At 42.4% G+C, this 24,532-nt stretch overlaps 1 protein-coding gene across 6 annotated transcripts in view; it reads right to left on the bottom strand.

The window, feature by feature from the left end:
• CELF1 (CUGBP Elav-like family member 1) overlaps positions 1 to 8,183 on the bottom strand; it is a 75,091-nt gene extending 66,908 nt beyond the window's left edge. For 3 of the 6 annotated variants that reach the window (XM_053899712.1, XM_053899713.1, XM_053899711.1), the window contains exon 1: positions 8,022 to 8,182. Coding sequence is in view for 1 of the 6 variants with exons in the window: in XM_053899710.1 (XP_053755685.1) it covers positions 5,926 to 5,960 (35 nt within the window). In the remaining 5 variants the exon portion in view is untranslated. Of the gene's footprint in view, positions 1 to 5,925; positions 6,001 to 8,021 lie in introns of all 6 variants that reach the window. The other 3 variants (XM_053899709.1, XM_053899708.1, XM_053899710.1) reach the window with 2 other exon arrangements.
• Positions 8,184 to 24,532: the final 16,349 nt, after the last annotated feature.

Raw genomic sequence — 24,532 nt, 5'->3', positions numbered from 1 at the left:
ATAAACATTAAAAAATTTTTTTTAAATAAATAAATGAAAACAGGACCAGAAATGTTAAAGGTGACACAGTGATGGTACCAATTTTTAAACTCATTGACTGGAGCAGCCACACCTATCCCTCCCAGGCTATGCTTATAAATCCGATTCAAATCACATCATTCTTTCAAGCCACAAGTTTTCATTTTAAAAACCAGAAAATCAAAGAATCAACTCTCAATTATGGGAAGAGTAATTCCCCAGGTTTTAACAAATTTCTTGTTTCTATTTTACTTGCTCTTTGACCATTTCAGCATGCCATAGCACCTCTATGAAGGAATGTGCAGGACTATATTAACACCAAGCAACCTTGGGCTGTTAGAAGTCCCATTCAGAAACACTACATTGAATTTAATTTCTGGTTCAAAGCATATTTCTGAAACACTTAAACCTTCATTTATTAAACTTTCATTCATATAAAGTTTTTTTTTTACTAAAAATAACCAAGAATCAAGAAATAGTTTTAACGAAAGAATGGTTTCATGTTGTTTGAAGAAAAAGTATGAATGTCTTCCCTGACACTAAAGTCCCACGTGTTAAGTACTATAAAGACCGTAATATCTCTTTAGGAGAACAGTTTACTGAAAAAAACTTCCAGTTCATCCCATACTTCAAGGACTAATATTAAATCCCCGTTATTTATTTTTTTTTAATTTTTTTTTTTTAACGTTTATTTATTTTTGAGACAGAGAGAGACAGAGCATGAATGGCGGAGGGTCAGAGAGAGGGAGACACAGAATCTGAAACAGGCTCCAGGCTCTGAGCTGTCAGCACAGAGCCCGACGCGGGGCTCGAACTCACGAACCGCGAGATCATGACCTGAGCCGAAGTCGGCCGCTTAACCGACTGAGCCACCCAGGCGCCCCTTAAATCCCCGTTATTACCAGAGAGGAGAAAAATGCAGTGGGAGGCTAGGTCCAAAAAGCAAAGAGAAGAAAAGTAGGCAAGCAGATCAAAATTAGTTACGAACCTCCACAAAAAGCAAGCAGAAGTTCATCTTTTTTTTTTTTTTTTTAAATGTTTACTTATTTTTGGAGAGAAAGAGCGTGAGCAGGGGAAGGGGCAGAAAGAGAGGGAGACACAGAATCTGAAGCAGGTTCCATGCTCTGGGCTGTCACACAGAGCCCCACACGGGGCTCGAACCCAGGAAACGTGAGATCATGACCTGAGCCAAAGTCGGACACTTAACCAACTGAGCCACCAGGCGCCTTTTTTAAAAAATTTTTTTTTAAATTTTTTTTTCAACTTTTTTTTTTTTTTTTTTTTTTTTTTGGGACAGAGAGAGACAGAGCATGAACGGAGGAGGGGCAGAGAGAGAGGGAGACACAGAATCGGAAACAGGCTCCAGGCTCCGAGCCATCAGCCCAGAGCCCGACGCGGGGCTCGAACTCACGGACCGCGAGATCGTGACCTGGCTGAAGTCGGACGCTTAACCGACTGCGCCACCCAGGCGCCCCTTAAAAAATTTTTTTAACGTTTATTTATTTTTGGAGAGACAGACAGAAGTACAAGTTCATCTTAAGAAGAAAGCCTGGGGCACCTGGGTGGCTATGCCTCAGTCAGTGGAGCATCCAAATCTTGGTTTCAGCTGAGGTCATGATCTCAGTTTGTGGGTTCAAGCCCCCTGCTGGGTGGACTCTGTGCTGACAGTATGAAACATGCTTCAGATTCATTCTCTCTCCCTCTCTCTTTTTCTCTCCTTCTCCCTCTGCCCCTCCTCCTCCTTTCAAAATAAACTTAAATTATTTTAGGGATATCTGGTGGCTCAGTCGGTTAACCATCCAACTTCAGCTCAGGTCATGATTTCGTGGTTTTTGAGTTCGAGCGCCGTATCGGGCTCTGTGCTGACAGTTCAGAGCCTGGAGCCTGCTTCAGATTCTGTGTCTCCGTCTCTCTGTCCCTCCCTCTCCCTCACTCTCAAAAATAAATTTTAAAAAATTGTTTTTAATTAAAAAAAAAAGAGAGAAAAGAAAGTCTTTCATACATGAGAATATCCTGAATAGCTTTGTTTGTACTGAAACAAACCAGAAAGTCTATGATTAACTTCAAAATGCTCTTTCCCCAAAAGTGTTATTTTTTCTAACTAGGCCATTAAATACCATACTTATAAAAAAAAAAACTTCTCTATACAATACAGAATACCTGGAGATCAATCCACACCTCTAACAAAATCACTACATACTTATAAAGCAAAGGCAAAAATCTGCCTATTCTTTATTCTTGTTCCCTTCATGTGACACTTTTTCTGTACAAAACAGAATATTCCAAAAACAGTGTACATTCAAAGATCAGAAATTATAATTAGACAAGAAATTATAAATGATGCTATTTACTATGGTTTGGGTTACCATTATGCACTTTTATGCACAATCATGTTTGAATTTTCAAGAAATTTGTGCTTGTCAGTGGACATCCCCTGTGACTGCAACCCACATGAAGAGCATGAATTCTAATCAATTCAATAGTCTTTATGGAGCTTCAAAAGAGGGTGAAATATCAAGATGAAAAAAACATCCCTGACCTCAAAAAAGAATGACAACCTGATACATGCTGCAACATGGATAAACCTTGAAAATATCATGCTAACTGAAATAAACCAGACACTAAAGGGCAAATATTCTATGATTCCAGTTATGCAAAGTACCTAAAATAGGCAAATTCATAGAGACAGAAGGCAGACTAGAGGTTACCAGTGGCTAGGAGGAAAAGGGAATGGGGAATTATTGCTTAATGGTTACGGAATTTTTATTTGGGATAAAGAAAACATTTTAGAAATAGTGGTGATGACTGAGTAACATTGTGAATGTACTCAATGCCACTAAACTGTACTCATAAAAAAAAGTTAAAATGACCTAAATCTAAAACCTAAAACTGTAGGGGCGCCTGGGTGGCTCAGTCGGTTGAGTGCCCAACTTCGGCTCAGGTCATGATCTCACGGTTCGTGAGTTCGAGCCCCGCGTCGGGCTCTGAGCTGACAGCTCAGAGCCTGGAACCTGTTTCCAATTCTGCGTCTCTCTCTCTCTCTCTCTGCCCCTTCCCCGCTCATGCTCTGTCTCTCTCTGTCTCTCAAAAATGAATAAACATTAAAAAAAAAAAATTAAAAAAAAAATAAAACCTAAAACTGTAACAACCTAAAACTATAAAACTCCTAGAAGAAAAAATAGGGGAAAACTTCATGGCATTAGACTTGGCAGTGTTCTTGGATAAGACACCAAAAGCATAAGCAACAAAAGCGAAAAACAGACAAAAGACAAAATCAACAGTGAAAAGACATGGGCAAAAGTGTTTGCAAATCATCTATCTGATAAAGGATCAATATTCACAATATACAAACAACGACAGCTCAACAACAAAAAAAAATCATGTTAACTGATTTAAAACATAAGCAAAGGACTTGGATAGACATTTCTGCAAAGATGATATACAAATGGCCAACAAGCATATGAAAAGGTGTTCAATTAACATCATTAATCAGAGAAATGCAAATCAAAACCACAATGAAATAATGTATATAAATGTCCAATCACCATATTGTACATGGGAAACTAAAATAATATTGTACATCAACTACACTTCAATTTAAAAAAAAAAATCAGCTTACACTCCATTAGGATGGCTACTATTTAAACACACACACAAACAACAACAAATGTTAGCAAGGATGTGGAGATACTAGAACGCTTGTGCACTGTTGGTAGGACTGTAAAATAGTACAATCACTATGGCAAACAGTATGGAAGTTCCTCAAAAAATTGAAAATAGAACCACAATATGATCCAGCAGTCCCAATTCTGGCTATTATCTTGGTAATTACAAGAATTTAAAGAAGGGTCTCAAAGAGATATGTGCATGCCCATGTTCATAGCAACACTAGTTACAATGGCCAAAAGGTGGGAAACTCATGTCCATCAACAGATGAATAAACAAAATGGGGTATATACATAAAACAGAGTATTAAGCAGCCTTTTTTTCAAAGTAATCTCTATACTCAATATGGGGCTCAAACCCATGGCCAAGATCAAGAGTCACATGTTCCACCAAATGAGCCAGCCAGCCAGGTGCCCCAGTATTACTTAGCATTTAAAAGGAAGGAAATCCTGTCACATGCTACAACATGGATGAACCTTAAAGATATTATGGTAAGTGCAATAAGCCAGTCACTTCACTTATATGAGGTATCCAAAAGCAGAAAATACACTTCACTTATACGACGTATCCAAAAGCAGAAAATAGATTGGTGGTTACCAGAGGCTGAGGGGAGGAAGAAAAGGAGAGTTGATTTTAATGGGTATAAAGTTTCAGATATCCAAGATGAAAAAGTTCTGGAGATATATTTCCCATCAATGGGAATGCACTTCATGCCACAGAACTACACATTCAAATATAGTTAAAATAGTAAATTTTGTGTGGGTTTTTTTTTTAACATTAAAAAAATGCTAATACGTTAAAATGGCAAATTTTTGTTATATTTATCTTACCACAATTTTTAAAAATAACGTAATAGACCGAAACCACTGAATTGTATGGTATGTGAATCGTATCTCAATAAAGCTGTTTAAAAAGAAAAAGCTGACGGGGTGCCTGGGTGGCTCAGTCAGTTGAGCGTCCGACTTCGGCTCAGGTCATGATCTTGCAGTTCGTGAGTTCAAGCCCCACATCGGGCTCTGTGCTGACAGCTCAGAGCCTGGAGCCTGTTTCAGATTCTGTGTCTCCCCACCCCCCACCCCTCTCTGACCCTTCCCGCTCATGCTATCTCTCAAAAATGAATAAACGTTCAAAAAAAAAAAAAAATTAAGAAAAAAAAAAGAAGAAAAGGCTTAGGAAATAGCTCACTCAAATCGTATCATTCCATGGATTAAAAACAGCAATTTGTTGGAAGTACCCTGAGCCTTCAGCAGAGAGGAGACTACGCTCTGACTTCCTCCAACTCGTTCAATGGGGCCTCCAAGTGACAGGTCTTCTCTCCCTTTACAAGGCACACGCCACCATCACCTTCTAACCTCCCCCATCTTCCTTATTAGCTCCAGCCTCACAGGAAAATTAAGTTAAAGAAGTTGCAGTGATAGTCACACAAAGGAGGACAGAATTCAGGATTCGCCTTGACATTTAGCAGCAGAGAACAAATCTTTATTTAAAAAAAAAAAAAATTGGGGAGCACCTGGATAGCTCAGTCAGTTAAATGTCCAACTCCAGCTCAGGCCATGATCTCATGGTTTGTGGGTTCAAGCTCCGTGCAGGCCTTTGCACTGACAGTGCTGACGGAACGTGCTTGGGATTCTCTCTCTGCCCTTGTCTCACTCTCTCTCAAAACAAGTAAGTAAATAAACTTTAAAAAAAATAAATGGGGGTGGGTGCCTGGGTGGCTCAGTTTGGTTAAACATCCAACTTGATTTCAGCTCAGATCATGATCTCACGATTGGTGAGACAGAGGTGGAGCCCTGTGTTGGGGCTCAGCACTGACAGCACAGAGCCTGCTTAAGATTCTCTCTCTCTCTCTCTCTCTCTCTGCTCCTCCCCAGCTCATGCATGCACACCTCTCTCTCAAAATAAATAAACTTAAAAAAAAAAACAAAAAACTATTTATTTTACACAGTAGCCATACAATAGATGTTAGGTCTCTGCGCTTCCTTTTCTTCTCTTCTTCCAGCCCAGCATATGTTTAAAAAAGCAACTCTTCTGTGCCTGTGCTGGGTATCCACTGGCCTCACATGTGCTGGAGCTATTAAATTCACAGCACCATTTAAAAGGTGTTTATTAACCGTAACTATCATATATTATTAAATCTTAAAAACACATCACAAAACTGTGAGCAGGATAAACTTATTCTGGTAAAATAATAAACAGTTCTGTAGTACATAAAAAAGATAAAGACCAAGGACTAACAATCACCTCTGAGTGATGGGACTAAGGGTGAGCTTCTTCATTTCTTGCTTTTCTGTATTTTTTATAATGAATCTGTAGCTTCTGTAATAAAAAAATTAAGTGGAAATCTTTAGAAAAATAAACATTCTAGCTCAAAATCTCATCGTCTCTTACACCACAGGCGCCTTCACACGTTACTGCACTGACGCTGAGTTAGCACCCTAGGAGACAGACACGATTTTCTCCCTTTTGCAGATGAGAATAAACTGAGGCTCAGGACAGTTAAGGGACTTGTTAAAGATTGTACAAGCTAGCAACTAACAAAAGTAAGGTTTCCCAGGCCTTTTAACTTCCAGCTCAGGGGCCTTCCCATTCTGGCACATCTTAAAGGGCAATGTTCATTATTGCTCATGATATTGTTGTTGTTGCTTTTAACCTATGTTCAGACTATTTTAAGAATACTCACTATGTAACTTTGGCCAAGTAAGTCACTTAACCTTTGGTGGCCTCAGTTTCCTCATCTGAAAAGCCAAAGAGTTGGAAAAGACATTTTATCTCTATCAACCCCACATGCTAATAGATTTTAAGTTGAGATACCATCTTTGAACCAGAAAACCCCATGGACAAGAATGAATGATTGGAGACAAGTTGAGACCTATGCTCTGGGCCAGGAGCCATTCTTCATGGAAACAGGTGGTGGACAGTGAAGAGGAAATAAGCCACTGGGGGAACCACAAACTTCCTGGTTAAAGCAACAGCTGAAAGCTCCAGCTTTGCTTTACTAACAGCAATGCTTCAATCTTGGCTATTTCACGACCAGACACCACATACTGGAAGTAAAGCTAGGACAATATAAAAACTGCAATGGGGAGTGGGGGCTCTGGCAATACTTTATGCATGCTATGGTAACTGCATGATTTTCCGAGGAGACTCATTAATATTAAAGGAGAAAGAACCCTGGGTGCTTCCAAGTGGAGACTCCTTCTTCCTCACCAAGCACGTTAAGGAGAAACTGAACTTGCAGGGCACTCTCAGAGACACCACACTTGAGGAAAAGAGCCGACCCAACACTTGTGGAAAAGGTGAAAGAATGCATTTAAAGTCTCTCCGATCTACAGAGAATCAAAGACAGCTCAAAGACCTTTAAAAGATGAAGTTCCTGTAAAGGATTCGCTGAGCATGTAACCTCTTACACTGCAGACATTATAAAACACTGCCGCTATTTAGAATTGTTACACAGCCCTTTTACTCGAGTAATAAAAGTACAGCATTAAAACTCTGCTGGAGAGAAAAAGATTCCATTTTGCTGAAACAGGCTCCAACCAAAATCTCACCACCTTCCCCTCACCTAGAAGGATGAACCTGAACCAACAAGAAGCTCCTTAGAGCCTGTGCTATATAGTCTTAAAAATTAAAACAACATCCTGCCCCGAAGATCGCGACCAAGATACCACCACCGGCTCTAAATCCAAAGCCAGCTCCCCGGGGAAAAAAGCTCTTCAATGTGCTCTCCGCGCTCCCGGGTGCGAGATTCCAGCCCAGCTACTAGGCCACGACTGGGTGAGCACCTGATGTGGGGGGAGGGCGAGCCAAGGCCCTAGCGGATCTGGGGCGGGGAACGGGGGGCTCTCGAAGCTCTTAAGGAGAACAGGCTGCCTCCCCAAAGGCAGGGGTCCTGGCCCTCTCCAGGGGTGGGCACCAAAAACACGTGGGGCGACAGGAGCAGGGAAGGGGTGTCCCGGGCAGACAGCCTGGCTCTGGCTCGGCGGCCGGAAAAAAGAGGACGGAGCTATCCCTGGGCGGGGGACGAAGCCCTCGGGGCCCGAAGGGTGAAGGCAAAGGGCGCGGGGGAGAGGAGACAAGGCCACGAGGAGGGCGGGTCTCCCTGGGCGCGGGGGCACGCGCCGGACAAGCGCGGCCGGACCCGGGGAGCGGAGGACCCCGACACGCGGGAAGAAATCGCCGACCTGCCCTAAGGCGCGGGGAACCAGAGCGGCCGCGCCCGAAGGGCCCTGTGACCCGCGGCCGCCAGGACCGGACCCGCCCCGCGGCGCCTCCCTCCTGCCTCTTTTCCCTCCCTCCCTCCCACTCGCGGCCCGTTAACCCGCGGCGGCCGCACTCACCAGCGGCTGCACCTGAGCCCGCCGCTGCCTCAGCTGCTGCCTGCGCCTCCGCAGCCGCCGCCGCCGCCGCCTCGCTGCTGAGGCCGAGTCCCAGGGGAGCCTCCGCGTCCCGCCGCCGCTGCCGCTGCCGCCAGAGCAGAACACCCCAAAATGGCGGCACTTCCGGCACCTACCACCGGCGGGGAGGGCAGAGGAGGAGGGGGAGGGCAGTGAGAGGGAACGTACCACCGCGGTGCCGCCCGCAGAGCAGATCCGAGCGGAGCGCGGCGCAAGGGCTGGCAGAGCTAGTGGCGCTGCAGCGCCCCCTCGGGCTGGGGAGTGGAGAAGCAGGCGCGCCGAAGCCCCCCGGGCTGCGGGCGGAACCCTCAGCCCGGCGATCTGCCGGGACGCTTCTCTTTGTCTCAGAGCCCTACCGAAGGGAAGGGTGGGAAGACCTGGCCTGAGAATCTGAAGTTCTCGGCTCTGCGCACCATGCCCACCGGAGTTCTGGATGACCTGGTGGGCGAGGACCTCAGCTTGGCACTGAATATGCGCATAATAAAATAGGTGATGAATGAATGAGTGAATGGAATGGTGTTTGGCCAGCGTCGGACACATAACACACCCTCCTTCTGCTCCAGCAGACAAGCAACAGGATCCAGGCCTCCTTCCTTCTTTGCTGAGGTGTGGAATGTAAGTGTGTTGCGAGCTTTCAGAGTTCGAGGAGTGCTTTCTAGCAGGATGAACCGCGGTGTGACCGCACGACTTTGCAAAAACCCCTGCAGTGTCAGGAAGCTCATAAGGGTCCTTATTAAGAGACTGATTGCCCATGGGGCACCTGGATGGCTAGGTCAGTTAAGCGTCCCCTGGTTGATTTCGGCTCAGGTCATGATCTCACAGTCATGAGATGGAGCCCGGTAGTGCTGAGCCTGGAGCCTGCTGAAGATTCTCTCCTCTCTGTCCCTCCTCTGCTCATGGGCGCTCGCTCTCTCTCTCTCGCTCTCTCTCTCTCCCTCTCTCTCCCAAAATAAATAAATAAACTTTAAAATTTTAAATTAAATTGTTTAAAAATTACACACATACAGGGGCACCTGGGTGGCTCAGTCCGTTAAGCATTCAACTCCTGATCTCAGCTTTTTTTTTTCAAGTTTTTTAATTTTACTTATTTTGAGAGAGAAAGCAGGCGTCAGGGAGGGCAGAGAGAGGGAGAGAAAGAGACTCCCAAGCAGGCTCTGCACTGTCAGTTGGGACCCACAAAACTGTGAGATCATGATCTGAGCCAAAGCTGGTCGCTAAACTGTCAGCTCAGGTCTTGATTTCAGGGTTGTGAGTTCAAGCCCAGTGTTGGGCTCCACACTAGGCGTGAGGCCCACTTAAAAAAAAAAAAAAAATTACACACACACACACACACACACACTGAAGACAGTAAAAATAAAATACACCCACATACACCCATCCTTCCAATCCCCCTTTTCTGCTTTGTCTTTATCCAAAGCACTAATCACTATCTAACATAGTATATTTTATACTTCATATTTTACTTATTTTATTTGTAGTCTTCCCCAACCAGAAGGTGAATTCTACAGAGATGGGGATTCTGTCTGTTTTATATCCTCAGGGCCTAGAATAATGGTGCTTAATAAATATTGATTTTCTTAATTTGACTTACATATATGTTGAAATTATTACCATAATAAGTTTAGTTAATACCCATCATCTCCTATAGATTAAAAAAAAAAGTTTTCTTCCTTGTGATGAGAATTCTTACAATCTACTCTTTTAACAACTTTCCCATATACCATACCACAGTGTTAACTATGGTCATCCTGTTGTACATTACATCAGTAGTACTTATCTTCTAACTAAAAGTTTGTACCTTTTGACCATCTACACCCAAATTCCCCTCCCCCATCAATAAATACTGCTTAATTCATGAATAAGCGTATCTAGGTGCTGGATATGAAAAAAGAGAATGAATTGTTTAAGCTTCAGAAGCTACCTGGAACCTGCCCATGAGTTAAATCAAAGTAGGGATCACACCCATTTTCTTATTCTTACCTCTCTAGGATCTTGTTTGGTTTTGTTTTTCAATAGGTATTTTGTGAAGGGCAACCAGAAACTTTTCCCTATTTTATCTTGACTTACTCCCATTGACAGAGAGGAAGTACTACTCATTGCAGGGTACTGGTGTAACCTTTGCATCTAGTTACCAAGGAAGGCCATATCCTATCAGCCCAAGGTGGTAGGTGGGTGGGGAGGGGGCATGACAGTTACATGAAAAACACAAATAGGGGGTGCCTGGATGGCTCAGTTGGAAAAGCATGAGACTCCTGATCTCAGGGTTGTGAGTTAAAGTCCAACATTGGGGGTAGAGATTACTTAAATGAATAAACTTAAAAACAACCATACATAGGCTCTTATAACTTAAAAGGGCTTCACAGCACAGACAAAATATAGGACAGTCCAAACACAAAAAGCTTGAGATGCAAACATGTATGAAAACCTTCCTATTTTATTTAAAGATTTTATTTTTTTAAAGATCTAATTAGTTTTATTAAATGATTCACAAATCCAGCATCATTCCATCTAGCAAATAGAGGGGTGCTCCTTATGCCACATCCTTATCCATTCATCTATTGATGAGCACTTAACTTGTTTCCATATCTTGGCTAGTGTGAATAATGCTGCAATAAACACAAAAGTGCATATCTGTCCCATATGCTCTTTTCTTGATTTTTTTAATTTAAATTCCAGTTAGTTACCATACAGTGTAGTATTGGTTGCAGGAGTAGAACCCAGTGATTCATTGCTTCCATATAACACCCAGTGCTCATCCCAACAAACACTCTCCTTAATGCCCATCACCCATTGACTCATCCCCTCACCCAACACCCCTCCAGCAACTCTCAGTCTGTTCTCTGTATTTCAGAGTCTCTTATAGTTTGCCTCCCTCTCTGTTTTTTCTCTTATTTTTCCTTCGCTTCCCCTATGTTCATCTCTTGTGTTTCTTAAATTCCACATGTGAGTGAAATCATAAATTTGTCTATGACTGACTTGTTTCGCTTAGCATAATACCCTCTAGTTCAATCCATGTTGTTGCAAATGGCAAGGCTTCATTCTTTTTGATCATCGAGTAATACTCCATTGTATACGTAGACCACCGTCTTCTTTATCCATTCATCTGTCGATGGACATTTGGGCTCTTTCCATAATTTGACTACTGTTGATAGCACTGCTATAGATATTGGGGTGCGGGTGCCCCTTTGCGTCAGCATTTTGTATCCTTTGAATAAATACCTAGTAGTGCAACTGCTGGGTTGTAGGATACTTCTATTTTAAAGATTTTATTTTTAAGCAATCTCTATATCCATTAAGGGGCCCAAACTCACAACCCTGAGTTCAAGACTCGCAGGCTCCACTGACTGAGTCAATCAGGAGCCCCTATTTCATGTTTTGACTTCCAAATTGATTAACATTTGTTTAAAAATGAATGAATGAATGAATGAAACATACAGGCATCTGGGTGGCTCAATTGGTGGAGCATCTGACTCAATTTCAATTCAGGTCACAATCTCATGGTCATGAGAGCAAGCCCCAGGGACTCCAAGATGGGCTCGGAACCTGCTTAAGATTCTGTTTCTCCTACACACTCTGGGTTGACAGAGGGAGGTGGGGGGGAAGATGGGCTAAATGGGCAATGGGTACTAAGGAGGGCACTTGTGATGAGCACTGGGTGTTGTATGTAAGTGATGAATAACTGAATTCTACTCCTGAAACCAATACTGCACTGTATGTTAACAAAATTTTAAAAAGAAAGAAAGAAAGAAAGAAAGAAAGAAAGAAAGAAAGAAAGAAAGAAAGAAAATTAAGTAAAATACAGTGGACAGCAAAAAAAAAAAGAAAAAATATTCTCTCTCTCTCCCTCTCTCTTTGCTCCTCCCCTGCACTCACACGCACACACTGTCTGTCATAAAGGAAGGAAGGAAGGAAGGAAGGGAGGGAGGGAGAAAGGCACCTGGGTGACTCAGTTGGTTTAGCTGCTGACTCTGAATTTCAGCTCTGGTATAATCTCACGGTTTGTGATTTCTAGCCAGGTATTGGGCTCTGTGCTAACAGCATGCTTGGGATCCTCTCTCTCTCTTTCTCTCTGCCCCTCCCCTGCTTGAGCTCTCTCTCTCAAAATAAATAAATAAACTTTAAAAAATTGGGGCGCCTGGGTGGCTCAGTCTGTTAAGCGTCCGATTTGGGCTCAGGTCATAATATCGCCCGGTTTGTTAGTTCAAGCCCCGTATCAGGCTCCCTAGTGTCAGCACAGAGCCGGCTTGGGATCCTCTGCCCCCTTCTCTCTTTTCCCCTCCCCACTGTATCTCAAAAATTAAAAAAAAAATTAATGATTATTTATTTTGGGGGCACCTGGATGGCTTAGTCGGTCAAGCATCTGACTCTTGATTTTGGCTCAGGTCATGATCTTATGGTTATGAGATAGAGTCGTGCATTGGGCTCCACTCTCTCTCTAAATATTAATTAATTAATTAAAACAATATGGGTTTTTTTTCCTCTCAGAATGGGAAATAAATTAAATAATTAAATTTAAAAGATTGATGGAGGTTGCCTAGGTGTAGCTCAGTCAGTTAAGCATCCAACTCTTGGTTTCAGCTCAGGTCTTGATCTCACGGGTTTGTGAGTTCAAGCCCCAAGTCGGGCTCTGCGCTGGCAGCCTGCTTGGGATTCTGTCTCTCCGTTTTTCCCCCAGTTCCTCCCCTGCTCATGTGCGCATGCTCTCTCTCTCTCTCAAAATAAATTTTAAATAAATCAATCAATAAATAGAAATAAAGGATTGATGCAGTTGTGAGAAATAGGCAGTCTTGGTGTATACACACACACAGCCATATCGGAGGATAATTTAATGATAATCATTAAAATGAAAAACATTCACATCTATATAAAATTCTTTTGTTTAATGTTTATTTATTTATTTTGAGAGAGGCAAAGACTGCGATTGGGAGGGGGCAGAGAGGAAGAGAGAGAATCCCAAGCAGCCTCTCCTCTGTCAGCGCAGAGTCCCATGGGGTGGGGGGCTCTATCTTACAAACTGTGAGAACATGACCTGAGCCAAAATCAAGAGCCTACCTCCTAACTGACTGAGCCACCCAGGCACCCCATTTCTATAAAATTCTTGAAAATGATAATTAATCTATAGCAGATCGGTGGTTGCCAAGGAACAGGGTGAGGGAGTTAAGAGGTGTGGGGAGAAGGGGTTACAAAGGGGCATGAGAACACTTTGCAGGGGGCATGGATACGTTCTATTATCTTCACTGTGGGAATGGTTTCACAAGTACATATATATATCAAAATGTATTAAAGTGTATACTTCATTAAAAAAAAAAAAAGATTTGGGGGCGCCTGGGTGGCTCAGTCAGTTAGGCGGCCGACTTCGGCTCAGGTCATGATCTTGTGGTCCGTGAGTTCTAGCCCCACGTCGGGCTCTGTGCTGACAGCTCAGAGCCTGGAGCCTGCTTCATATTCTGCGTCTCCCTCTCTCTGACCCTCCCCTGTTCATGCTCTGTCTCTTCCTGTCTCAAAAATAAATAAACGTTTAAAAAAAAAAAAAAAAGATTTGATTTTTTAAGTAATGTCTATACCCAGCATGGCGCTCGAACTCACAACACCAAGATCAAGAGTCACGTGCTCCACCAACTGAACCAGCCAGTCACCCCTCAAGTGTATACTTTAAGTATGTGTAGTGTAGCATATGTCAGTTATACTCAACAAAACTAGAAAACATATCCTATGACCCTCTTAAAAAGATGCACACATCGGGGCACCTGGGTGGTTCAGTCAGTTAAGTGGTCGACTCCATTTCAGCTCAGGTCATGATCTCATGGTTCCTGAGTTTGAGCCCCACATGAGGCTCTGGACCAACAGTGCGGAGCCTGCCTGGGATTCTCTCTCTCCCTCTCTTTGTGCCCTCCCCTCCTCTCTCACTCTTTCTCTCTCAAAATAAATAAACTTAAAAATTCTTTTTGAAAATCTTAAAAAAAAAAAAAGATGTACATGTCCTTTTTTTTTTTTTTAATATTTTTTAACGTTTATTTATTTTTGAATCAGAGAGAGACAGAGCATGAATGGGGAAGGGTCACAGAGAGAGGGAGACAGAATCTGAAACAGGCTCCAGGCTCTGAGCTGTCAGCACAGAGCCCAAAGTGGAGCTCGAACTCATGGACAGAGAGATCATGACCTGAGTTGAAGTCAGATGCTTAACCAACTGAGCCATCCAGGGGCCCCGCACATATCCTGTAATATAGAAATACAATAGGGGCCCCTGGGTGACTCAGTTGGTTAAGTGTCCAACTTCGGCTCAGGTCATGATCTCGTGGTTCATGAGTTCAAGCCCCGTGTCAGGCTCTGTGCTGTCAGCTCACAGCCTGGAGCCTGTTTCGGATTCTGTGTCTCAGGTGGAAGCTGCAGACACCGCCGTCAGAAGGAACATCCAAAAGAGCTACCAACCATTGAGTAAGCGGAATGAGAGGATAAGATCGAGGTCTCGCAGCGCCTGGGTGGCTCAGTCGGTTAAGCGTCCAACTTTGCCTGGGGTCATGGTCTCACGGTTCATGAGTTCCAGTCCCACATCGGGCTCTCTGCTGTCAGTACAGAACCCACTTCGGGTCCTCTGTCTCCCTCTCTCTCTGCCCCTCCCCTGCTCTCTCTCTCAAAAATAAATAAATAAACATTAAAATGTTAAACAAAATATATATTGAAAAGAAGAACAAAAACCAGCTCTTAGGGGCCATCAACAAGCACTCGCACTGGAAGTCCACTGAAACTCAGAAAGAACTGAAGGGCCTGACCCAATAGTGGAGCCACTGGAGATGTTTCAGGGCAACAGTTGGGCAAGGGCCTCAACCCGGTTTTAGGCAGTGAGACCCCGGCATCACAGGGATCACATGGGCTCCATGTTGCTGGTAGACACTTCGCAAGATGAGCTGAAGCTTTGTAAGGAAACAGCCAAAAAACAGACGGGGGAGTTCCAGGCCTTAAAAATAGAGTTGAAGGTGAAAGAATGAGAGAGGGCCTGGTTCCTAGACGAGTGGGCTTTCTGTAACAGTCAAGTAGATGATTTTACAACAGCCCTTGAGGAGATGGAGCAGCTATTAGAAAGGTGAGAAAAAGCAAGTGACCAGATGGCTCCCTCTTAGGGATAAAGTCTCAGAGGAAGCCACTTAGAACATCTGCTTGTTGGCCATGATCTAGGATTCACCATCCCCAGAAAGAAAACAGTTTCTGCAGCAGGATTCAGGACAGCTTATGCTGGAATGAAGGTTCCTCTTTTTTTTTTTTTTTTTTTTTTTTAATGTTTATTTGCTTTTGAGAGAGAGAGAGAGAGAGAGAGAGAGAGAGAGAGAGAGAGAGAGAGAGAAACCATGCATGGGCAAGGGGCAGAGAGAGGGGGAGACACAGAATCTGAAGCGGGCTCAAAGCTCTGAACTGTCAGCACAGAGCCTGACATGGGGCTCGAACCCACGAACTGTGAGATCATGACCTGAGTTGAAGTTGGATGCTTAACCAATTGAGCCACCCAGGTGCCCCTGAAGGTTCTTCGTTTAAGCAAGTATCCCGAATTCTGATTGGTCAGCTATCCTGAATCTCACATGCATGGCCTACAGGAGAGGGGCCAAGAAGCTTGGGTCAACATCCTAGACAACAAAATGGCAACAAAGTCAGCAACAGCCAGGGGATCCAGAAGGTCACATTCAAGTATTGGGAAGAAAACCTTAGTTGTACACTGGAGCACTGGTGCTCTACAGGAAGACATCACTGGGGAGCCTGAGTGGCTCTGTTGGTTGACTGGCCCCCTCTTGGTTTTGACTCAGGTCATGATCCCAGGGTCATGGGATCAAGCTTCTCGTCAAGCTCCATGCTAAGCGTGGAGCCTGCTTGAGTAAGATTCTCTCTCTGTCCCTCTACCCTTCTTCCCCTCTCTCTCTCTCTCTCTCTCTCTCTCTCAAATTAAAAAAAAAAGAAAAGAAAAGAATAAAAGTTACGGGAGACATCACTGAGGAGCCATACAGTCCTCTTCTAACTTGGGACACGTTCTGTCTCATCCTGGGTGGGCTCTATGCCTCATTGTAAATTGATGAACTCGAAGTTACTTGAAGTGACTAAATAAATGGAATGAAGATATAGATAGCAGTAACATCTACCTGAAACAATGCGTGTTGGAGCTTTTAATTTAAATCATTTCTATCTATCAATCAATCTATCTTATATTTATATGTATATAATATATATAATGCTAGTTTTTAAAAGTTTTTTTTTAAGTTTTTATTTATTTAAGGAATCTCTACACCCAACATGAGGCTCAAACACACATGCTCTTCCAACTGAGCCAGCCAGGCACCCATAAAATGCTAATTTATTTATTTACTTATTTATTTTTTTTAATGTTTATTTATTTTTGAGAAAGAGAGATAGAGTCTGAGCGGGGAAGGGGCAGAGAGCGTGGGAGACATAGAATCTAGAGCAGGCTCCAGCCTGTCAGCGCAGAGCCCAATGTGGGGCTCTAACTCACAAGATGAGAGATCATGACCTGGGCCGAAGTCAGACACTCAACTGACTGTGCCACCCAGGCACCACTAAAATGCTGTTTTTAAATATTCTGGGGGTGCCTGGGTGGCTCAGTCAGTTGAGCATCTGACTTTGGCTCAGGTCATGATCTCGTAGTTTGCGGGTTCGAGCCCCGCATCGGGCTCTGTGCTGACAGCTCAGAGCGTGGAGGCTGCTTTGGATTCTGTGTCTCCCCTCTCTCTGCCCCTCCCCTGCTGTCTCTCTCGCTCTCTCTCTCAAAAATAAAATAAAAACATAAATTAAAAAAAATTAAAGTAAATATTCTGTAACTATTCAGATTATAACAGTGAGAAATGAAAAAAGAAATGATGGTTCAATTAAATATTGGTATATCAAAAGCTATCAGAAAAAAAAATATATAGGGGCACCTCGCTGGCTCAGTCCAGTGGAGCATGTGACTCTAGAGATCTCTGGGTTGTGAATTTGAGCCCTAGTTTGGGTGTAGGGATTACTTAAAAATAAAATCTTAAAAAATATATACATATACATATACATATACATATACATATATATATATGTATAGAGAAAGAGAGAGAGAGAGGGAGAGGGAGAGAGAGGGAGAGACTGACATGGAAAGATGTTAAAAATACACAATTAAGGGGTGCCTGGGTGGCTCAGTCAGTTGAGCGTCTGACTTCAGCTCAGGTCATGATCTCACAGCTCGTGAGTTCGAGCCCCACGTTGGGCTCTGTGCTAACAGCTCAGAGCCTGTGGCCTGCTCCGGATTCTGTGTCTCCCTCTCTCTCTGCCCCTAACCCACTCGCATTCTGTTTCTGTCTCTCTCAAAAATAAATAAACATTAAAAAAAATTTTTTTAAAAACACACAATTAAGGGACACCTGGGTGGCTCAGACCGTTAAGCATCTGACTCTTGATCTCCACTCAGGTCATGGCCTTGAGGTTCATGAGTTTGAGCCCTGCATCAGGGGCTCTTTCTTTCTCTCTCTCTCAAAAATAAATAAATCTATATAAAAAAAAAAGACACAATTAAGTGCTAAGAAGCAAGTTACAAAATTCCCGTTTATCTTGGTTTTTTTTTATGTTTATTTATTTTTGATGGGGGGAAGGGGCAGAAGGAGGAGGCAACAGAGGATCTGAAGCAGAGAGCCTGATTCTGGGCTAGAACTTAGGAACTGTGAGAGCCAAAGTCAGATGCTTAACCAACTGAGCTACCCAGGTGCCCCCGAATTATGTTTTAAAGAAATATACATGTATATTCAATTATTCCATGTTGTTAACAACTAAGGGAAGGGAGGTTTCCAGTAGGAGATAAATATGGGGAGATGTGGGCCTGGGAAGAAGTAGTGAGAGACAGAAACTCCTGATGGCATTTGAATCCCCTGGTGTCTGTTGCTATGTGCTCACTTGCCCTTTCTGAGGTTTGTTATATGACTCAGTAGATCATCTGTGTTCCCAAATTAGGTAAGAGTTGGGCATCAAGGGGTGTCTGGCTGGCTCAGTCAGAGGAACACGCAACTCTTCATTTCAGAGTTATGAGTTCGAGCCCCAAATGGGGTATAGAGATTACTTAAAAATAAATCTTGGGTGCCTGGGTAGCTCATTCAGTTAAGCATCCGACTTCAGCTCGGGTTGTGAGCTCCCATTCTGCGAGTTCAAGCGCCATGTTGGGTTCTGTGCTGACAGCTCAGAGCCTGGAGCCTGTTTCGGATTCTGGGTCTCCCTCTCTCTCTGCCCCTCCCTCGCTTGTGCTCAGTCTCTCTCTCAAAAATAAACATAAAAAAAACTTTAAAAAAATTATTTTTATGTTTATTTATTTCAGAGAGAGAGAGAGAGAGAGAGAGAGAGAGAGAGAGAGAGAGAGACAGAGCATGGCCAGAGGTGGGGCAGAAAGTGAGGGAGATACAGAATCCAAAGCAGGCTCCGGGCTCTGAACTGTCAACACAGACCTCACCCAGGGCTCGAACCCACAAACCTAAAGATCATGACCTGAGCCAAAGTCAAGGGCCCAACCGACTGAGCCACCCAGGAGCCCCACTCCACCAAAAAGTTAAACCTTAACAAAAAATAGTACTACTTACGACCAGCACTGAGTATTGCATTGTATAGAATTGTTTAATCATTATATTGTACACTTGAAACCAATAGAACACTCTATGTTGATCTCTGCCCACCCCCCTTGCTCCTGCTTTCTCCTATGAGCACGCACACTCTCTCGCTCTCTCAAAATAAATACATAAACTTGAAAAAAGATAGAGAGGAGGAAAAAAAAGTAGAATGGTGGTTGCCAGAGGCTGGAGGGAGGGTGGTATGAGGAGTTCTTTATTTTTTTAATTAATTAGATTACTTTTTAAGTAATCTCTGTGTCCAATGTGGGTCTTGAACTCAAGACCCCAAGACCAAGAGTCAGATGCTCTAAGGACTGAGCCAGCCAGGCGCCCCATGGGGAGTTGCTTTATAGGTACAGAGTTTCAGTCTGGGAAGATGAAAAAAGTTTTGGAGATGGACTTCAGTGATGGTTGCACAACAATGTCAATGTACTTGATGCCAATGAACGGCCTAGTTAAAAATGGTTTTGGGGCGCCGGGGTGGCTCAGTTGGTTAGGCATCCAACTTTAGCTCACGGTTCATGGGTTCAGGCCCCCTGTCGGGCTCTGTGCTGACAGCTCAGAGCCTGGAGCCTGCTTCGGATTCTGTGTCTCCCTCTCTCTCTGCCCCTCCCCGGCTCGTGCTCTGTCTCTCTCAAAAATGAATAAACATTAAAACAATTTTTTAAATGGTTAGAATTGCATATTTTACAGCACGTATATTTTGATATAATTTTTAAAAAGATTTGAAGGGAGCCTGGGTGGCTCAGTCGGTTGAGCATCCAACTCTCAATTTCGGCTCAGGTCATGATCCCAGGGTTGTGGAATCAAGCCCCTCATGGGGCTCTGTGCTGAGCATGGAGCCTGCTTAAGATTCTATCTCTCCGCTCTGCCCCCTCCCCTGCTCACACTTGCACTCTCTCTCTCTCTCAAATAAGAGATTTGGTCTTCACATTACAACTGACTAATGCACGCATATTAGCTAGGATAAGACGAACTACTGTAACAATTAGACCTCAAGTAAATAGCCGAAACAAAATAGAAGCTTATTTCTCTCTCCCTCAACAGATTAGAGAAGATGTTCGCAGTGGGAGGATGGAGAGAAGTAGCTTCTTCTTGAAGTAATTATTTAGGGACCCAGATTAATGGAGACTCTGCTATGTATAACTCGTTCCTGCTGAGATGATTCCAGTCTTCCTCATTACTACTCCAGCCCAGAAGAGGAGAAAAAGAGTGTGGAGGAGACTCGTGGACGAGTTATGGACCAGGCCCTTTTGGTCCTGAAGCTGGCACACATCACTTCCTCTCACACTCCATTGGAGGTAACTGTGTCCTGTATTACTTTTTACCTCAAGGCACACTGAGCACATGACAGCTCAGATATTCCGAGAGTTGGATATAAAGAATTTTGCTGGACGGTTAGCCTCTAAAAAGGAAAACAAGAATCACGAGGGGAATATGCATCTAACTGAAATAGTAATTATCTCCAGAGGTAAGATTACAGGAAACTCTCACTTTTCATATATAATTTTGAAGTGCTTGCATTTTTTATAACGAACATATGTTACTATTATGATCAGAAACTATAAAGCAAAACCAGGGTAGAGGGAATGACAATAAAATGTTTGCATAAAAGCTGAAACCCAAAAACAAAAAACATACAAAAAACACACTAAACTCCTTGTTTATTTAACAAAAATTTTCTTTAATGTTTTATTTATTTTTGAGAAAGAGACAGAGGGTGAGCGGGGGAGGGGCAGAGAGAGAGGAAGACACAGAATCCGAAGCGGGCTCCAGGTTCCGAGCTGTCAGCACAGAGCTGGACACAGGGCTTAAACTCACACACCGGGAAATCATGACCCGAGCCAAAGTTGGATGCTTAACCAACTGAGCCCCCTAGGTGCCCCTCGTGTGATTGAACCTTTAATGAAAAAGTCATAAAAGACTAGTTGCTATATTACCAATTTTATTAAGCATACATTTCCATGTAACAATATATGTATTGTTTTTACATACATACATCTTTAGTTTTTATTATGAAATATTTTTAAAAAGGAAGCAGAAGGGCATAATGAGTCCCCATAGAACATCACTTGGATTAAACAATGATTTATATTTTGCCATATTTGTCTAATCTGCTTTTCTTCTTGGCACAGTACTTTGATGCAAATCCCACATATGTCATGTATGTCTACATACCTTACTAAGCATGTAATAAATAAATTTATAGGCATTTTCTTACACAGCAACAATGTCATGACCACATTAATAAAATTAGCAATAATTCTTTGGTATTATCTCCATCCATAATCAAAGGTCTCCAATTATTTCAAAAACAAGACTTTTTTTTTTTAAGTTTTATTTTTATTTAAGTAATCTCTACACCTGGGGCTCCTCGGTTCAGTGGGTTGAGCGTCCAACTTTGGCTCAGGTTATGATCTCGTGGTCTGTGAGTTCGAGCCCCACATTGGTGGGGGATGCAGAGCGTGCTTTGGATCCTCTGTTCTCTCTCTGCCCCTCCCCTGCTTGCTCTCTTTCTCTCAAAAATAAACAAAACATTTTTTTGTAAAAAGAAAAAAAAGAAAAAGATTAAAAAAAATTAAGTAATCTGTACACCCAATGTGGGGCTCAAACTCACCAGCAAGAGTCACATGCTGTTCTGAGCCAGCTAGGAGCCCCCCAAAACATGTCTTTTAATAGCTGATTCATTTCAGTTAGGATCCAGACTGTCCATACTTACTTTTGGTTAACACGTCTCTAGGATTCCTGATCTGAGGCAGTGGACCTCCCATTCTCCCCCCCCCCCCAACCCCCATGCTTTTGCCTTGCAGAAACAGAATCGACTGTCCCTGTAGAATATCTATACTCTGGATTTGTCTGTTGTTCCATGACATTAACTCATCCTTCTATCACTTACCTTTGCTGTAAATGAAAGTTAGCTCCTCATAACACTATATGTTAACTAAACTGGAATTAAAAATTTTTTTAAAAAGATTTTGGTTTCACTGCACGAACAGTATAAGACCAAAGTGTGTGTACGTATGATTAAACTACAAAATATAAAATAGTATGTAAATGTACACAAAAAATGAATCAGTTAGAAAAACTTCTTACATAGACTTGTGTATAAAAATAAAAGATATTCAATCTCTTAAGTAGTTAGTGAAATTAAAATAAAAATAAAGAGCTGTCATTAAAAAAAAAGAGGAGTGCCTGGGTGACTCAGTGAGCTAAAGCATCTGATTCTTGATTTCAGTTGGAGCCCCACATGGGGCTCTGTGCTGACAGCACGGAGCCTGCTTGGGATTTTCTCTCTCCCTCTCTGTCTGTTCCTCCCACGCACATGCTCACTCTCTCTCTCTCAAAATAAATGAATAAACTTTTAAAATATATTAGAAAAAGAAAAAGAAAGTTAGCTCTTCAGGCCTGCTTAAATTCAGGTTCGAATGAGTTGAGGTTGAGGCTGTGGACTTCTGGAGGCATCTGATGTCAGGTTGTCCTGCTTTCAGCAATGCAGGGATCAATCAGTGATCGGTTCCCGTGGCAAGAGCCTGATCCCTCCAGGTAAAGTTTCCGATCAGCATTTCATCTAATGCTTTTTGTCCACTGACGACCATTGACTGGATCAATTATCTGACGAGGGATTTCAAAATGCTGAGTTTCTATCATTCCTTCCACATTTATTTAAGTTTATTTATTTTGAGAGAGAGAGAGAGCGCGCGTGTGAGAGAGTGGGTGCAAATGCAGGAGGGGCAGAGAGAGAGGGAGAGAAAATCCTGAGCAGGCTGGCACTGCTCTGGGCTGCTGGCTAGGGGCTTGCTTGGGATCCTCTCTCTCTCTCTGTCTCTCTGTCACTCTCTCTCAAAATAAATAAAAACTTAAAAAAACAATTTAAAATCTTAAAAAAAAATAGAACAGATTGTTGGGTGATAATGTGATAAAACAAAGTGTTAATTGTTGAATTTAGATGGTGGTTATATGGGTTTTTCCTGCTCAATTTATTCCTTTTTCAGTTTTTAATTTATCATGAGACGGTTCATCACAAAATGTTGGAAAATATATGTATCTAAGAATCTATATTTCTGAAGAGTGAGCTTGGGGGTAAGGATGGAGCTTTTTAGGCTATGTACTTCATATAAAGCAAAAATTGTAAATGATCCTTTGAAATAGTAATTCCACTTTAGGAGCCTATCCTAATAATTTTTTTAAGTTAATTTGAGAGAGAGAGAGCGAGAGCAAGAGAGAAAGCAGGGGAGGGGGAGAGAGATAGGGAGACAATCTCAAGCAGGCTCCACACTGTGTGCAGAACGTGATGCGGGGCTCAAACCCATGAAATGCAAGATTACAATCTAAGCTGAAATCAAGAGTCAGACACTAAACCAGTGTTGAGTGGCCACCCAGGCACCCTGCTAATATAGTAATTCTAAATATGGAAAATATAGAAATATAGAAAAAAATTTCATGCTGGAATTATAAAAAACATTTGGAAATATCCTGAATGTCCAGTAATAGAATGATCACATGGTATAGTAATTAGGTTCATTTTAAATGGTAAAGACAGTGTAATAACACAGCAAACGCTTATGGCACATTTCATGAAAAAAACTGTGATACAAAATTTTATCAACATGATTACAATGATTTTTTTTAAAGGTGTTCCTAATTATTTTTAAGGTTTATTCATTTTTTTGAGAGAGAGACAGAGTGTGAATGGGGAAGGGGCAGAGAGAGAAGGAGACAGAATCTGAAGCAGGCTCCAGGCTCAGAGCTGTCAGCACAGAGCCCGACACGGGACTGGAATCCACAACCATGAGATCATGACCTAAGGAGAAGTTGGACTCTTAACCAACTGAGCTATGCAGGAGCCCAATGATTTTTTTTTTTTAATGGTATACACACACCCCATAGTGTTATCATATGACCAACAATTCCACTCTTAGGTAGATATCCAAGAGAAATGAAAATGTCTTTTTATGTCCACACAAAAACTTGTATATGAAAGTTCACAGCAGCGTTATTCAAAATGGCCAAAAAGTGGAAACAGTCAAATATCTTTCAACTGATAAATGAAGAAACAAAATGTGGTATATCCATACAATGGAATATTACCCAGCAATAAATACAGCACTGAACCTGCTACAGCATGGATGAATCGTGAAAACAGTATGCTGAGAGAAGCCAGACACAAAGGACACATATTGTAGGAGTCCATTTATTTGAGATGTCCAGAACAGGCAAATCTATAAGAGTAAATTAGTAGTTACCTAGGGCTGGGGGGAGGGGAATATGGGATTTTGTGGGTATTAAGGAATATGTTCTAAAATTGGTTGTGGTGAGGATTGCACAACTCTCTGAATATATTAAAAACCAGGGAACTCTACACTTTAAATGGGTGAATTGTATATGAATTATATCTCAGTAAAGTTGTTACAAAAAAGGTTTTTCTAGTGGTACCCATAGGAAATTGGAAGAAAACATGTATTTGAGGTGGTGGAATTATAGGTAATTAGAATAAATTCGACTTCTTTGTATTTTCCAGTTGTTACGAGTATGTATTATTTTTTATTTCTTAAGTAAACTCTATCCCTAAGGTGGAGCTCCAATTCAGACTCCGAGATCAAGAGTCTCACGCTCCACCGGCTGAGCCAGCCAGGCATCCTGAATATGTATGTATTACTTTTACAAGTTGAAAAGAAACGTTTTTAAAAAGCACCAGATGCACATTCCATTTAAATGTAAATAGCCAGCATTAGACCCATTCCTCTTACCTCTCTGTAGGTTGCAGTTTTTACATACAAGCTTATCACAGTATTTTCTTAATATATCTTCATAATTTGTTGCAGATATTATATTTATATATTT

Source organism: Panthera pardus, unplaced genomic scaffold (assembly GCF_024362965.1).
Source record: "Panthera pardus isolate Hobbes unplaced genomic scaffold, ASM2436296v1 HiC_scaffold_12, whole genome shotgun sequence".
Classification (NCBI taxonomy): domain Eukaryota; kingdom Metazoa; phylum Chordata; class Mammalia; order Carnivora; family Felidae; genus Panthera; species Panthera pardus.
This window is presented reverse-complemented; position numbering and strand designations above follow the sequence as displayed.